The 16099-nt window shown below is 38.8% G+C and overlaps 5 protein-coding genes across 5 annotated transcripts; 2 read left to right on the top strand and 3 right to left on the bottom strand.

Annotated features, from left to right (window-relative positions):
* Positions 1 to 4586: 4586 nt before the first annotated feature.
* LOC108609712 (uncharacterized) lies at positions 4587 to 7637 on the top strand. Its single transcript, XM_018001436.2, has one exon. It carries the CDS (start codon positions 4706 to 4708, stop codon positions 5645 to 5647), a length of 942 nt encoding a protein of 313 aa, XP_017856925.1. The 5' UTR covers positions 4587 to 4705; the 3' UTR covers positions 5648 to 7637.
* On the bottom strand, positions 6961 to 9310 carry Ent2 (Equilibrative nucleoside transporter 2). The gene is made up of 3 exons (XM_018004644.2): positions 8837 to 9310; positions 8708 to 8761; positions 6961 to 7985 (listed from the first exon to the last, which is right to left on the bottom strand). The coding sequence occupies exons 1-3, from the start codon at positions 9308 to 9310 to the stop codon at positions 7149 to 7151; spliced, it is 1365 nt and encodes a 454-aa protein (XP_017860133.1). The 3' UTR covers positions 6961 to 7148.
* A 22-nt stretch (positions 9311 to 9332) lies between these two features.
* Positions 9333 to 14358, bottom strand: COX5BL (Cytochrome c oxidase subunit 5B-like). Its single transcript, XM_018001537.2, has 4 exons — positions 13875 to 14358; positions 12495 to 13815; positions 9609 to 9693; positions 9333 to 9512 (listed from the first exon to the last, which is right to left on the bottom strand). Exons 1-2 carry the CDS (start codon positions 14074 to 14076, stop codon positions 13535 to 13537), a joined length of 483 nt encoding a protein of 160 aa, XP_017857026.1. The 5' UTR covers positions 14077 to 14358; the 3' UTR covers positions 9333 to 9512; positions 9609 to 9693; positions 12495 to 13534.
* On the top strand, positions 10051 to 12040 carry Trmt6 (tRNA methyltransferase 6 non-catalytic subunit). Its single transcript, XM_018004645.2, has 3 exons — positions 10051 to 10461; positions 10523 to 11147; positions 11426 to 12040. The coding sequence occupies exons 1-3, from the start codon at positions 10132 to 10134 to the stop codon at positions 11767 to 11769; spliced, it is 1299 nt and encodes a 432-aa protein (XP_017860134.1). The 5' UTR covers positions 10051 to 10131; the 3' UTR covers positions 11770 to 12040.
* A 137-nt stretch (positions 14359 to 14495) lies between the features above and the next one.
* On the bottom strand, positions 14496 to 16070 carry COX5B (Cytochrome c oxidase subunit 5B). Its single transcript, XM_018004858.2, has 3 exons — positions 15854 to 16070; positions 14928 to 15101; positions 14496 to 14869 (listed from the first exon to the last, which is right to left on the bottom strand). The coding sequence occupies exons 1-3, from the start codon at positions 15933 to 15935 to the stop codon at positions 14763 to 14765; spliced, it is 363 nt and encodes a 120-aa protein (XP_017860347.1). The 5' UTR covers positions 15936 to 16070; the 3' UTR covers positions 14496 to 14762.
* Positions 16071 to 16099: the final 29 nt, after the last annotated feature.

The raw sequence follows: 16099 nt of genomic DNA on the forward strand, positions 1-16099 counted from the left end.
AAACCAAAGCATGAAAGCCAAGTAAAAGAAATGTAAATTTATTTAAACAAACATTTTGTTACTCCCTTTCAGATAAACAATTAACTTGAGGTATAATAATTAATACTCATTTTATGCCATTGCGATTCAGCAGTATTTTGAAGGAGGCCTGATAGACCACATAAATTATATATGTAAATATTCTTGAGCAGGAGTTGAGCCATCGGATAAATGGATTTGTATGAACTCGAGCTACAAAAACTATATATTTCCGGTTGAGTATATTTCCCCTCTTCTATAAAAAGAAATTTATTTAAAATAGGGGAAATTTAATGTAGCAAATAATCTTATGTGAATATTATTTAAAGCTGGCAGGCTGCTTCAGCAACTCTCACTACAATCACTACGAGTACTAAAAGAAAGCGTTTTTCTTTAGTTTAATTAGTACGAGGTGAAGTTGATTTGATCCCATACGTAACTGTTGCGCACTTGAAGACAGACAAAGTATAGATAGACAAAGTCTAAGCGGAGCCAGGTATCTTCCATTATGGCACGGACAAACTTCGCATGATTCAGAAATAATACCATACCTAACAGGGTTAGTCAAATTTATATTTATTCAAAACTACTCAGAGTCATGCATCCAACTTTACGTTCGATAATTTCGTATGCAGCCTGTTTCGCTTAGTGTACTTATAAATCATGTTCCCACCTCTGGGGACCGAATTAGAAATGAAATATGGCGGACGGCGTTCCAGAACGAGTGCCATTCAATTTGCAATGCCAGCATGGCTGCTGAAATCGAACACCGTGAAAAAGCCCAACGACTGCAAATCTGCATAAAACATGTTACCAATTGCAGTCCAAAGCTGACCGCGCTCCCAGCCATCCTCCTGTGCATCCTGCTCTTTTCCTGGCCGACGAGGCGGCACGCAAATGGCCACAAAATGCGCGCCTGGCATGCAAAGCAGCTCCGCCCCTGCCCCTTACCTCTGCTGTGCTATAAGCCAGAGACGTTGTTGGGAGAGGGCCGAACAGTCGACCAAACTTTTGACTTAATTGGCCAATTGTTTCGGCTGGTTCACACAAAAAAGTGTTGCATATTTCACAGCGCAAGGCGTCTCAAATTTTTTGAATAGTAATCATTTCATAATATCAAGCCCAGCTTTTAGAGGGGCGTTTCTGCACCTAATTGCCCAATCAAAGAAGCACACCTTCGTTTTCGTTTACTTTCTGTGGGCGTTGTCGAATGCATACAGCCGACCGAATCCAGAACCAGCAATTAGCCGTCAAGCTGTTCGCCACTTAACTCAAGGCAAAACGGGCGAATGCACTCAACCGACTTTACGAAAAAGAAGAGAACCTTGAAGGTGTATAATAACTCTTTGGGAGTTAATGAAATTAGTTTAAAATATTTCATTCCGAGAAAGCATTATTGATAAAACAGATAAGCAGTTAAAACTATAAAGAAAGCTATAATAATGTTTTCTTTAAATAGATACATGTATTATTTGAACTAGGCCGTTGTAAGGTGGCTCATTTGCTCACCTTATATTACACTCATTTTGTAGTGGAGAGGAGTTTGTGGACAATAAGATTGGTAGATTGGTTGTCAAGTTATATTTTGAGTTGCATTTCGTAGCGAGTAAGTTGAAGCCTGTGGATATATTTGTGTAGCAAATAAGTGAAATTGTTGAATTATATTTTGAATTATATTTTATAGCAGATAAGTTGAAGTCATGAAATCATATTTTGGTAGAAAGTGAGTTAGGTAATAAGTAGGATAAGCATTAGTTGGCAAAGTATTGCTAATTAGTTAATAAGTAGTCGTGTCATAGCAACTAGTTTTGGAATATAAGCGTAATTCAAATTAGTGGGCGGGCGCACGATCAGCAATGCAACCGTGCGGCTCGAAAGTCGCGATGGTGAAAGTTGCATTGCTGATGCCGTGGTGAAATCTGCACAGCAGCAGACGTGCTCGGATGATGTGGAGTATTTTCGACGCGCGGCGCAGGCGACCGCGTGTTCTGTCAGCTAGCATCGAGTAGCGTTATAATTGAGGTTAGGACTTGGAAGCATTTTGTAATACAGTAAGCATACATGAACACGGTCGTGTACTCATTTATAGTTAACTTGCCTAAGGCCCCCCACTCCCATTTCTCCAACTCTGTATGTCCCGTAATAATTAAAAATTCCTTGTAAGTTATGGCCCTGGGTAGACTGAGACTCTGTATTCCAGGGACCGTAACGATTATAATTTTTATAACAAAAAATTAAAAAACAATTTTTTTTTTATAAATTAAAAAAAATTATATTTAATTATTAAAATTGATTTTTGTTATAAAAATCAAAGATAAGAGTTATGATTTGATTTTTATATAAAAATTGTTCTGTAATAATTATTTTTGATTTTTATCACAAAAATCAATTTTAATAATTAAATATAATATTTTAATAAAAAATTACAAATAAAAGTTTATCCTTTTTTTGAATTCGCCATAAAAAAGTCCCTGCCGTATACCTTGTAGATCAGCTTAAAGCATGTTCGATTAGTTTTCCTAAGACCCTTCAAGCCATTTCACAGAGTTACATAATCAGGTCCAGTGCGAAAGACCCAAAGTTTGCACTACCGAGTGCACAACACTTAAAACGTTAAAAGTTCTTTTTGTGAAACTCATGAGGTAATCCAAGTTTTAAGCTCTTACCCAAGACCTTCCGAATATATAATTAACAAAAAAAAAAATCAATTTGGGGTTTCTAGCTGTAAGGCTAGCTGTAAGGGATAACATTTTTCTTGATTTATTATGATAGCACATACATATTTTAGATTAGTCAAGCTTACAGAGAAAATTTATAATAATAACTACACCGCTGTCATTGATCGAGTTTTCAATCTTCCAGCTCTCTTTCCAAAACATAACTTATCTCTGCCACTCAGATTGGACTCATATTTCAACAGCATTGTAAGTTGTGTTTTCGAATTTGTCTGTTTAATTTATGCAAAGCTTCATATTCAAAGTCATAATATTCGCTCGGACTCTGACTCGATTAATTTTGGTTCTAATATTCAGAGCACACAAGCTATATTTGGTTGGCTCTGGCCAAATGCCAATCAATGTGCGGTCCTTACCCTGCTCTATGGTGGACCAGGAAGGGGCTCCCCGCTTAGTTAACATTTGGCCATTTTTTTTTTTTCAGCGGGTTTAATGCTTTATATAAAGACGGTCAGAAACAGCTACATCGCATGTAAATAATTTACATTTCGCATGGTCACGCACAAATCATGTGAAGGGGAGCTGCGCAGACAAAAACTGACAAAGCGAGGGCTGACGCCGAGCCAGTCCCCCTTCCGTTTTCCATGCTTGGGTCTGGGAATCGGAAGGCTTGGGCTTGGGTTCGGGTCTGGGACTGCATGATGCGTACAGAAGTGACAGTTAAACATGGAAATACACTCAACATGTTAATTGATATGCAAGGCATAGAGGGGCGTGGCGTGGCAGCAGGCGTCGGGGCAGACAATAAAAGTTCTGCTGCCCTTTTTGGGACAATGAAATTGTTGGTCATGACAGTGAAATTCTCTTTCACCGCCATCGATGCCGTTTTCCTCCACATTCATTTGTGATCAATATGTTCTAAATATACCGCCTGAAGCCTGCGAGGCGGATGTCACAAACAAAAGTGTGTGTGAGAAGGTAATTGTACTATTTATTGCGACACACATATTTGTTGCTTTTGCGTACTACATCGAATTGGGATAAACTGAATTGAGTGCTGAGCAAATAGATGCAATCAATATTTAATTAACTTGACTATAAATTGTTAATTTAAATTTATCGTAGTCTATCATATTATCAATTGTTTATTGACATTTTTGTATAGTATAATCAGATTATATTATATTTTTTTACCTTATACAATTTCATCCAAAAAAAAAAAAAAGAAACAAAAAAGTGCAGAATATTTAAGGCCCAAACGCTGTCTATTGTCATTTCCCCCATTCGTTATTATGTATGGTTGTATGGCTGTCAATCCGTTTAAAGTACTAGCGTATACTTGTAGGAAATATGTCATCTTTGAAACGTTTAGATCCTTTTCGATGTCTCGGATTCTCATGTACCATGGTCATCACAAATTCTCCTCAGAACCTTTGCTTGGGCCACTCTAATTTTGTTCAAATTTGCTGATGAAGCAATGCCGTATATTTGTAGGTCATATTTCCAGATAGGACTTAGGATGCTCTTGTATATCGTGGTTTTGCTGTACTGCGATAACGTTTTTTTGGCTTTGGTCATTACCGACTGTCCAACCATAGTAGTGTATAGTATATCGTCAATATCTTCAATAGCAGCGAATTGGTATGTACTCATACGAGCAATCAGAGGGACGGACAGCAAGAGATACATTGCGAAAAACTAATATCCACATTTCACGTTGGTAAATAATGAGTTTTTGATCAATTACACTTTGCGCCCATTGATTTGAAATAAATTTTAGTATTTTTGTAACTATTTAGTATATTTTTCAAGCAAACGGTCACCCTGCACAATGCAACAAGCAGTTTACTGCAACAGCTGTTTGTCATTGTACTGCGTCACAGCTGTGTTATGATTCTTATTCCCAGTAAACGGTCACACTGCACGCAAACAGCAGGCACTTATTTGTAACAGCTGTTATCTTGTTGTTCTATTGCCGTTCAGGTGCTTCGCTCTCTTTTGTCGCTTGATTAATGAGAATGAACATCGATGAGCTAAATGACGACTGTCTCTGCATTATCCTGGAGTACCTGCCACTGCCTGATCAGATTGCAATGGCACGGAGCTCGATGCGCTATGAGCAGCTGCTGGGCGAGATTGTGTGGAGGAAAGCGCGCTATCGTGAAGTATCCGTATCGGATGACATGTTGAAGCCACTTAATAAGGAAGACTACATGTTCTTCTTTGAGGTGACGAGCCCACATATGGAGAAGCTGTACATCTGGAATGTACACGAAAAGGCATTCGACTCGTATTTGGGGAGGCATTTGCTGCGACCCGAGCTCGCATTCTATTTGTGCTTGAAGCTCACAAATCTGCGCGAGCTGTGCGTCACGGACGACTACATGAACAACAGCATGATACAAATCGTGAGCAAAAGCTGTCCTCATCTGAACAGCTTAAGCGTATCGAGCGCCTATATAACGGGCCAGTTTATGGTCGATCTGCACAATCTGAAGACGCTCGTGGCAAGGGAGTGCTCCATCGAGGCGTCGCACCTGGCTGAGATGCTCACCCAGCTGCAGTTAACCACACTGGACGTCACCGCCAATAGATATAATATAGAGCAAACTATACTGCAAGCGCCTACAGCTAGACTGTTGCGCCTGCAGCGTTTGGGCATCTCGGATGCAAAAGACTTCGGATTTCACATCGGCGAGCAGCTGCCGGCGCTCAGGGAGCTGGTCGTGAGCTACCACGGCGTAAAGGCGGAGGACTTGCGAGATATGATGGACACTACACGGCAACTGGCTGCGTCGTCCGACTCAAAATTCACAAAGCGCCTGCAGTCGATCATGTGCAATGTGGTTGATGTGGAAGTAGCCCTAGAGCAGATGACGGGACTGGAAACTCGGAGTCCGCGCGCCTCTCCTCAGTTCTGTGAGCTCTTAAAAATCATTTACAAATGTAAATAGGGCATAGAATGTTTCTACTTTGAAGTTATTTTTATAACCTTGCGATTAGATATTCTAATTTTGGCAAGCGACATGCACGCAGTTACAGTGCAGCCTTACTTTGATGAAACTTATCTGGTCACAATGAGCTGTGCTGATTTATTAAAGATTTCGCAAAGCGACAACCAAACATTTAAAAAAACCTTTCCAAATTTTACAAACAATAATTGCTGAAAAATTGATTTTTGATTTTACCATAGTAATTCCAAGTCAAAGTGCAATTAAAAATATTTATTCTGGTCGATTTTTAATTATAAAACGAAGGGACAAAAAGACAAGATAAATACTGTAATAAACTGTTAAATATTCGTATCATGTTAAATCAATCTTGTTATTTCAGAAAACAAAAGTTTGAAATACAATTTTCTTATACATTGATCCTATTGATTGCAAATTTAAATTTATTTTTAAAGTATAAAAATCAAATGATGTGAGATATACTGTGCAAAACCCTATAGTAAAAACCAAAGAAAAACTAATTTATCTATTTTTAATTTTTTTTTTTTTTTTAAAGCTTTCTGCATAATTTTGTATGGTATGTCAATAAGAAACTTTATAACCTATTTAAAACTCTAAAAAAAACTAATGTAAATACTCAGGATTTTATAAAAATGTAAAATGAAACCAATCGAAAATGACGTAATAGACCTCATAAAGCATTATATTCTCTATTCTGCAATTTCGTAAACTTCATTCTTGGAATTTTATATTATATATTATTGGTTGGTGCAACAGTTTCTTTCTATGTCTGGTTCCGATTGTCACCCATCGATAATTGAGCGACTCTATAACCGAAATAAAAAATTGTAACATTTTTTAATTTTACGATCATATGAAAGTAGTTTCTATACGCTTTCATTTGGTAAATAGAATATTGTTGGATAAGTAGCAATCTATCTAAGGACTCTATATTGAGATAGAACAAGCAGCCATATCCACGGTTAATGAGGATTTATAAGATGAATTATTATTAGGACGTAAATTTATCTTATGGAAGAGTATTTCGTTGTGCATACAGTAATCGCAGTCTCATTGATATGATATTTTGCTACAACTAATTATATATTTATTTTCATTGTCTCGTTATCGCCACGAGTTTTATTGTCTATACCTTAAATATATTGCTCGATTGAAGCATTTGTTTCAGTTCTCTATTTTAATCATATTTGATCTTATCTCTTTCATAGACTGTTTATCGTTGCGAAATTAAAAAAAAATACTTATTTCAATTTAATAAATATGTCCCCATGAATGAATGAATGAGTTCTCATAGGTTATTAGTAAGGTATTTTATCTTGGTAACACTCAAGATATTTCGTTTATTTTGTACGTAGAGCTTATTACAGTCAATAATTAATATTAAAAATTTAGTTGGCTTCTTTAATAATATCCAGTTGCTATTTGGGTTAATGACATTTGTAAAAAAGAAAATGTTCTTCATTTGTTGAAGTAGAACAAAATTTCAAAGTTGTATGATTAATGGACTCAAATAGGAGAACATTATGCCGGAGAAAATACCCGTGATAAGGACGGCAGAGGCAAACATACCGGCGGTTATTTGATATCTGGCATGAACAGTGCCTGGTGCATACATCATGCCCAAGGAACTCAAATAGCCGGAGCTGTACGACATTATTATCGCAATCAACCAATATACCCATTCATTTGTTATATAAACGGGCAGAGTCCTTACAATATCCTTCGGCACGTAGTTGCAGAACAGTAGAAGGGGTATGAAGACAACTCGGAGCACAACTGGAACAACAAGATACTTGGGCTTGGGCCACTGTACCCAAGATGTGGTGAGGCTGCCCAGCATGGCAAATACATTGAACGTGAGGAAGCAGGTGACAAGCGTGAAATATTTGCTGCCTATGATAAAATCATCGGATCCCTTAATGTCCGAATGGACGGCAGGGAAGACAGCCAGTGTGACAAAGAAGGTGAAAAATACGTTAAAAAGCTGTGGCGAGGCTTTCTTAAATATTTGCCAATAAGGAACATTTAATTGAGATCGGGAGTCCGATTTCTTTTCGTTATTCAACATTTCGTAATGCCGATAGAACTTGGTCAACGGCAGTGCAAAATATGTATCAAAACAGAAGAGCAAAATCAAAATCGCAGTCACGAAATAATATATAGCCGATGTACGCATCGAAGTGAAGAACGTCGCACACAGCATTGACATAATTGTGGCAAAGCAACCGCTAATATTGGATCCCAGCACAACGGCACCCGTATACTTTGGGGGCAGAGCTGCAACAAGTCCGTAAATTGTACTCTGGTAGATTCCATTGCACTGCAAGAAGAATGAAAGTAAATCACAAATTAGTTAATTGATTCAAAAGACAAAACAAAGCGGTATACTGATAGAGGGGGAGAAGGAGAGAAAAAGAGAGACCTGCATGTGAGATGATGTGATATTTATATATGTATTTGTTTATTGACCAATGAGAAATGGGCCGAAGTGTTTCACACGAATAACGAGCAAATGCCATTGGTTAATACGATGAAGTCAAGTTCGGATTTACTCGCATCCATCAATTCTTTCGCTTGAATTGTACGAAGTGAAGTCGGTGTATGGATTTGTATACTAGATTTAAAAAACTCTTAATTCCGTTGACTGACCTGGAGCATATGCACTAAGACACCCTCATCGAAATTTTGAAGTTGTTATTGCATTGCTCCGATGTTTGTCACTCACTCTATAAATAAATTATTTATATTTTTGAAAAGGGCTCACAGTTAAGTCGATGTAGTTTTTCTTCTTCTAGCATCGTAGAAGGAAGAACAGCTGGAGGAGGAGGAGAACAATTTCTTTTTGTGACTTCCAGAGGTTAAAGATTAAATGCCAATTAATTCAAAGAAGTAAATCAATATGTTCGTAGCGATACCGACGAGACTGTAGATGCGAATTAATGTTATGTAGGGCACTCTGTTGGATTGGGGTATTACACTTCTTAACTAAGCTACACAAATTTTACTGACAGAGTGCCCAATACATTATATATCAATACTTACCATGTTTATAAGTACAATTGAGGTCATAGTTGCCCAAAAAAATATGCCGGGCCACTAAAAATAGACAGAAAAATGGGATTGCTGTACATGTAGTTGTATATAAATATTGCATGTAAGCCACGTGCGTACCTCGTATGAGTCCAACATGGCCAGCACTACGGTTATTATAAGGATAACGATTTCCAATAGAATGCTATAAACAATGCGAGTTGTTAGATCACCGCCAAAATTAATGAATATATTTATCCAGTTGAAGAGAACATTTGGAATTTGCGATGCAAAGCCTATATTCTGCATAAAGTTGCCGCGATAGTTAACCTCAGTTTTGATCGTGTAATTTTCACCTAGCTTGAAATCCTCGAAATACGACTTCGCTGTTATAAACATATTCCAAGGCATTAGCGTGCCCAATCCATGAAGCATAAATATGAAGAAGACCAACTTGTATTTATCAACTGGCGGCTGCAGATTCGATACAATTTTGGATACTGTCGAGCATTTGCCTTTCGGATCCGATTTCATCTGCGACTCCCACGAGGGATTAAGGGTCACCGGCTGTTTGCCTTCGATGAAAGGCGATTCTTCACCTTTGCCGACAACCATTTTACTTTGTATTCTTTTTCTATTTTCTATTTTCTTTCCGGCTGATTGCTTTCAACAACAGGCGCGGCTCCAATCAACTCTTAATTAGCAGTTGCTGGGGTGACAACAGGTTATGCGAGTACTCCACAAACGAGTAGAGGCAGCAAAGTCCAGGGCCTGTTACGTCGGCCTCCGATGTAAGGCAAGAGAAGGCACTTCTTTGCTGATAGATTAAAATTTGAAGCGGTTATTTATGAAATCTCTGTCAATAGATTGCGCTTATTTATAAACGCATGTTGATGATAATCGCGTGGCTTACCTAAACAGATAACTCGTATTTTCGGAAAGCGTTGCCACCTTTTTCCTAATTGTCGATAGCCGACCGGTTAATTCAAAATATTAACCTGGAAAAAAAAATAAACACTTTAATCTTTTGTATGGCTTTATCAGTTGAAAATATTATTTGATTTACTCAACGAACAGGGTTTTTGTTAATATCATCTATAAAAACTCCGAACTTGAAACTCCGAACTTGAAATGATTTAACTCAATTACTCTTTATTAGAATGATAAAAATGGAAAAGCAAATTTTAACAGTTGTCACTGACCACTGTCTACATGTCTAGTCTATGTGTTCTCTGGTCAGTGCAGTTGTATAACAATAGTGATAAAACCACTGTTGTTTGTTCAGTGATAAAATGCACGGAACCACTGTTTGGTCAGTGACGGAACTAATCTATCCGATTGCAGGGATGATTGATTGTTATCGATAACTTCATTTTTTGTAAAAAGCAGCGTGCTGTCCTGTTGCTGTTGACTTAGCCGGAATAGATTTATCCGCGATGGCGATTATTCAGTTGGGTGATTATATTGTCATTCAAAGGCAAAAATATACCAAATTGCAAAAATTTGGAAGTCTCGATGCGACAGCAACGTTAGGCAAGGAACACCTGGAGCTAAAATCACTGTTGGATCAGCCATACGGCTCGACATTTAAAATGTGTGTAAAAGAGTCGAAGGCGGGCAAACGTGGCGCACAGCGACAGCACAGTCTTGAGCTGTGCACCGAAAATGAATTACGAAGTATTAGAGACGTGCTCAATATTTCTAGCAGCGGAGCCGACAACCGGGATATTAGCGACAATGGCGAGGCACAATCGCTGAAATCATCGGTAAGTGAGGCAGCAAATGAATGAATGGTAAATCCGTATTAGCCTGCTTTTATTCTTACAGGACATCGAGCAGATGCGTGAGGAATGCAACGAGTCAAGCAAGATCATTGAGAAGCTAGTGGAAAACTCGAAAACGTTTCACACCCGCACCGAATACTCACAGGATAAATATCTGCTGAAGAAGGAGAAGAAGTATTTTGAGTTTGTCCAAATTCGCCAGCCCACCATACGTCTAATGGCCGACATATTCCATCGGCAGGATCCGGATAAAATAATGGGCATACGTGTGGATACGCTCTCACAAATTATATCCTACTCGGGCATATCTGGTTTTGGCAACTATCTGCTGTACGAGAGCGGCACGAATGGCCTCCTTCCAGCAGCCATGCTAAACTCTATGGGGGCTGGCACAGAGGCAACACTGGTCCATATGCATCCAGGCAATGTGCCACAGAAGCAGGCGCTACTCGCTCTCAAATTGCCTTTCGAGCAGCAACAACGTTGCATCTCTGTTAATTTATATTCAGTGCTGCGTGAATTCTACCAAGGCGACAAGCCAGAAGCGACAAAGTCGTCTGGCGACGAAGAGAAGGTTGAGGCTGTGACTGAGGCTGAGGTGACTGCAGAAGAGCAAAGCGAAGGTTTTGAGCCCAGCAGCAAGAAGGTTAAATTGGAGTCACCGAACTGTAAGCAATCCTTTTCTAGCTTAGCGAATCTTCCATCAAAAGCATACATTTTAACCCAATGCATTGCCTTTACATGCAATTTTAAGAAAAATATCTCAATCGATACTGCTGACTAGATGATTATCTTCTTCAATCAATTCATCTTTTGCTTTTTTAATCGAATGCTTTCTGTTCTCCTAAATCTGTAAGCTAACTGAGTTACCACTTGTCTAATCTTCAATCTAAAATAATCTTCGTTTTAATCACATTAATCTCTGCTCGCTCTTTCTTTTCCAAAGCCAATAAACCACCTCAACGATGGCAGGTGGAGAATAAGCGCGCTGCCGCTTTGATGAATGAGAAATTCGATAGTCTTGTAATGGCTGCGAAGGAGCATCCTTCGAATATATTGCAAGCATTGTTGCCACTGGTAAAGCCCTCGCGACCCGTTGTCATCTTCGGCACGTGCAAGGAGCTGCTCCAGGAAATATACATGGAGCTGAAGACAACGGGCAAAGTGACAAATCTACATCTAACATCCAACTGGATGCGCACGTATCAAATACTGCCCAACCGCACCCATCCGGAGGTCAACATGAGTGGTAACAGTGGATATCTCTTGACGGGTTACACATTGAAATAACAGTGGATCACATGCATCTCCAGTAGGAGGACTTAGAAACTAGTTAAGTAGTTGGTAATCAAATCACAAAAAACTCTTTATACAACGTATCCTTATGTTTGCCTTAGATAAATGAGTATCTATAAGATTATTCAGCGTAAGTTACAATAATATCATAATTGGCTCAAATCAGTCAATCTGATAAGCATTTTATTTAATGCTATTCATAAAATAAGAACAAAAATTTAATGATTATATATTCAACAGTAATTAAATAATTTTAATATGTTGACATGTTTTCCATTTTCTATTGTCTAAAGGAATGTAAAGAAAATTATTAACATGAGCAAGTAATATTCTAGTCTAGAATAGTCAGAGAGAGTCTACCTTAAAAGGATCTTAATTTGCTACTCAAGTGCGAAATGTTTTGGCTTTAATGCTGCGATGATACAGTTTTAAAATATTTATAACAGGACGCGTGGTAAATCCCACAAGGTATGTGGACATATATATTCTTGAGCAAAGACAAGTGGTGTCAATTTAGCCACGGTTGACTGATTGATCGTATAAATCTAGCTGGAGCTAAAGACTTGAATTTTTTGAAGATCGAGTTTCTCCTTTAAATCGACGAGGCTCCTTAATATCTCCGATTAAACATCCGTTGCTAAGTCACATACTGAAACTACCAACTAATTTCTAGAGGCGATGTTGGTAGCGGCGTTATAAGTCGTACAATCGATACTCACCGATGTTCAACTCACTGCAAACACCAGACTGTGTTCACAGAGGCGTTGACCTGTTATATATCTTTTTTTCTTTTTTTGCAAACTTAAGCTTGCTTTAGTAATTACGAATGAAACACTATATATATATTTAGCAACAATAAAAATAAATTATAAACACACCTTTCTATATTTGATAAGCATAAACTGATTTTTCTAAAGTTGTTTTTCCTTGTTAGACTATATTTTTTATTTTCTCGATTTACTGTGAATGAGCTCATTCCTAAATAAAGACTAAAACGTAATGCAAAATGCTATTTTGGAACAACAATTGAATGCATCATTTCATTCGCTCTTTCCTTCTTTTCGGCTTCACATAGTCTGCCCATAGTCTCTCTTTTTACCTATTGTTCATTCGTATATATTTTGAATTTCGCCATTTATGAAAATCTTATATCTCTGTGATGAAAGCTTCATTGATGTACTAATACCAGGATTTCTGCATCATTTTCGATATTTGGCCGTCACGACTAAGTGAATGAATCAATCCTAAATCCAAGTAAACAACAAAGCGCTCATACTATATTTAGCTTTTTTCTAGATTTTTTTTTTTTTCAAGAAATACAAGTTTCTTATACCCTATCAATAGTTTTAGAATACAATGTAATGCAATGTGCACTAAGCAGCAGCTAGTAATAGTAGAAGTAAATCGTCGATCCGATACAAACGTAAACATTGATCTATTTCTAGACTAAAGCCAATTATATCTATTCATTCATCGCTAGAATTCAGATTTTTGTGTTTTTTGTGTTTTTTAATTTCTGATAATATCATGCAATGTTCTATGAATACCTTTCGAGTTTGGGTTTTAGTAGATCAGTTCAATATTTCTAATTGTTCTAGTATTGGAATGTGTATGTCAAGGTGTCCCAGTGCAAGCATGTGGAGGTGTGTCCATGGACGTTATTGTGTGTGTGTGTGCAGATACATATGAGCAGATCCGCGTGTGTGAGTAGATACAGCGCCCCATTTAGATTATTCGTGATAAACAAATAAATAATGTTTCAAACAGCGGGCACATTCTTGAGCACAAAATAATGTCCACACTCGCAGCGCTTGGGAGCGCCCTTCTCCAGCCACATCCACTTCGCTGAGCGATCTCCAAGGCAGATGCAGCCGACAATGCGGCCATCGAAGGCGGATGGCACCTCCGTGGGATCGTTCTCCCTGCCGGCGCCGCGCTTCATAGGCTTCTTCATAGACCACGGATCGGTGCAGCCGGCCTTACGTAGCATCAGTTCCCGCTTAAAGATGCCCGTGGCCAGCTCCAGGTCATCCGTCAGCTCTGCGCCAAGTGAGAGGACCGATTAAGACTAGCTGCAGCATCACACCCACCCTACTTACGCTTGTTACTGACTGGCGTAGTGGCAATGCCACGATTAGCCACGCCCACGAACTCCTTGATTCTAAGAGCTCCTAGCACACGCTGCAAGCCGAGCTCACGCAGTAGCGCCCCCAGCTTCCGTTCGCCGCGTTGCGTGAGCTGCGATACGAGACGCTTTGAAGCGAGTGGAGACTTGAGAAGGCGCGAGATAAAAGACGACATCCTAGCTAACTATACTTATCTATATGGTATATGTATGTGTTTCTATATACACATGTATATTTATGTGTATTTTTATAATTTTTGTTTACGTTTTATGAAAATGAATTGTATATATACGATTGTAGCTCAATGTAACATTCACTTCCCGACGAAGTAAATATTGAATGAACTAGCAGCGGAGAATGTTGACAAGAATATAGAAAAGTTGTTGGCCTACTTCGATATCGTTCAGATCTAATTACATTTGTCAAGGGTTTTAAGAAATGCAGCTAAGTGACTGCCAGCCTTACGGACTATAAAACTATACATTTGAGATTTACTTATTCTAGTATAGTAATACGCCATTCCGAAAAATTCAATTCTCAAAGAGACACGATCCACAGTTGGAGGCCTCTTTAAAGTATTTGCTAGGTTAAACATTTGTTTAAATGTAGTTTATTTAAACGTTTTTACACGTGTCTCGTTGCAATCAGCGTGTCCAGCCAAAACGTAAATAAAAGCTTCATCCAGACGCGGTGCATATGCATTTTGCATTTGGTTTCGGTTTTTGTTTCAATTTTGGTTATTTGGATTGATGTTTGTTTTTATTTGGAAAGCTATTATGTTGACTTTTAGCTTAATAGTTGTTTTTATGTGTGTGTTTGTTTTTGTTATTAATTGGTTTATTTAATTAATTAATAATAACTTTAAACAGCTGCCTTCTCAACCAATTTGAACCAGTGGCCGCACTCACAACGTTTCTGGTTGCCCTTCTGCAGCCACATCCACTGCACATAGGTTTGATCCTCTTCGCCTGAAAGTTCATGAGAGACTAGATTATTTTCACCAGCTAATGTGTGAAGTCTACTCACAGATGCAGCCAACAATGCGGGCATCGAAGGCCGATGGAATCAGGTTGGGGTTCTCCTTAGTGCCAGCACCGCGCTTGAACACCTTCATGTCGAAAGGATTATCGTTGCCGGCCGCCTTCAGCAGCAGTTCACGTTTCTCGATACCCGTGGCGTGCTCCAACGGGTCGTTCATCACTACGGAAAAAGGAGAAGCAGTTAGTTGAGTTTATCATAAGCCGAGCCCGCAATTTATTGTAGTCAGTTATCACTGAATATTTGGTTGCTGAGTACCAAATCTTTGATCACTAACAGTCCTTTCACTCACGTATGCATACCCTCTGTAAGCAGATACTACCTTACATCTGATATTATATATAAAATAGGGTATCTTAGCTTCGGTCACTTTTCTCGTTATGATGCAAACGGCATTTTCACTGTAGCACTTTCTGCATATGACGCTCATATCAGAGAGGATAGTTTGTCTTCGGTCACTCAGCGCTTTTCACTATAAACCCCTTCACTCCGCCCCTGGTTACATTAACCGCTTGCTGAATCAGCTGTCTGTGCACATTGATTATATAAAAGGCTTAACTCCTTCGACATTAACACGCACAAATACACTACTGCCAATTATTAATGTATTAGTATACTAGCGATAACGAAGCAAGGTGCGAATTATGATTTTTGCGTTTTTCTTTGAATTGGCATAGAATGCAGAAGCAAATAACGGACGCAGCTATTACATAACCTCCAGCATATAGTGACACATTTGTTGGTCATTAGAAATGTAGATAAAACCTTGTTGCACTCACAGCAGGCTCTGCATCGCCTTTGATTTAGATTTCTATTATGTAATATGGATGATGGAGGCGCTGCCTTGGTAGCGTTTCCCTTGCCACACGGACAGGGCGAACGTGATGGCTGAATTGCGCGTTTTTATTACTTACTTTTGCAGGTACGCACGGAGTTGTATGTCACATTTTGGCGTGCGGCGGCACGAAGCGCCATGCGTCCACAAATTGATGCCATTATTGTTCGTTAAGCAAAGATTTGTTGATCTTGGAAAGCGTTGAACAACCGAATTCTTTCGTAATTTTTCACAGCGAGACTCAGGGCAGGTGTTGATTAGTGAGTGGTATACGGTGGTTCGCAACTGGTTCGATGATGGAGTCGATTTCGGTACACTATCGAAC

The sequence above is a fragment of the Drosophila arizonae genome, chromosome 3 (assembly GCF_054131065.1).
Source record: "Drosophila arizonae isolate 15081-1271.41 chromosome 3, UAZ_ARI_1.0, whole genome shotgun sequence".
NCBI classification, from domain to species: Eukaryota; Metazoa; Arthropoda; class Insecta; order Diptera; family Drosophilidae; genus Drosophila; species Drosophila arizonae.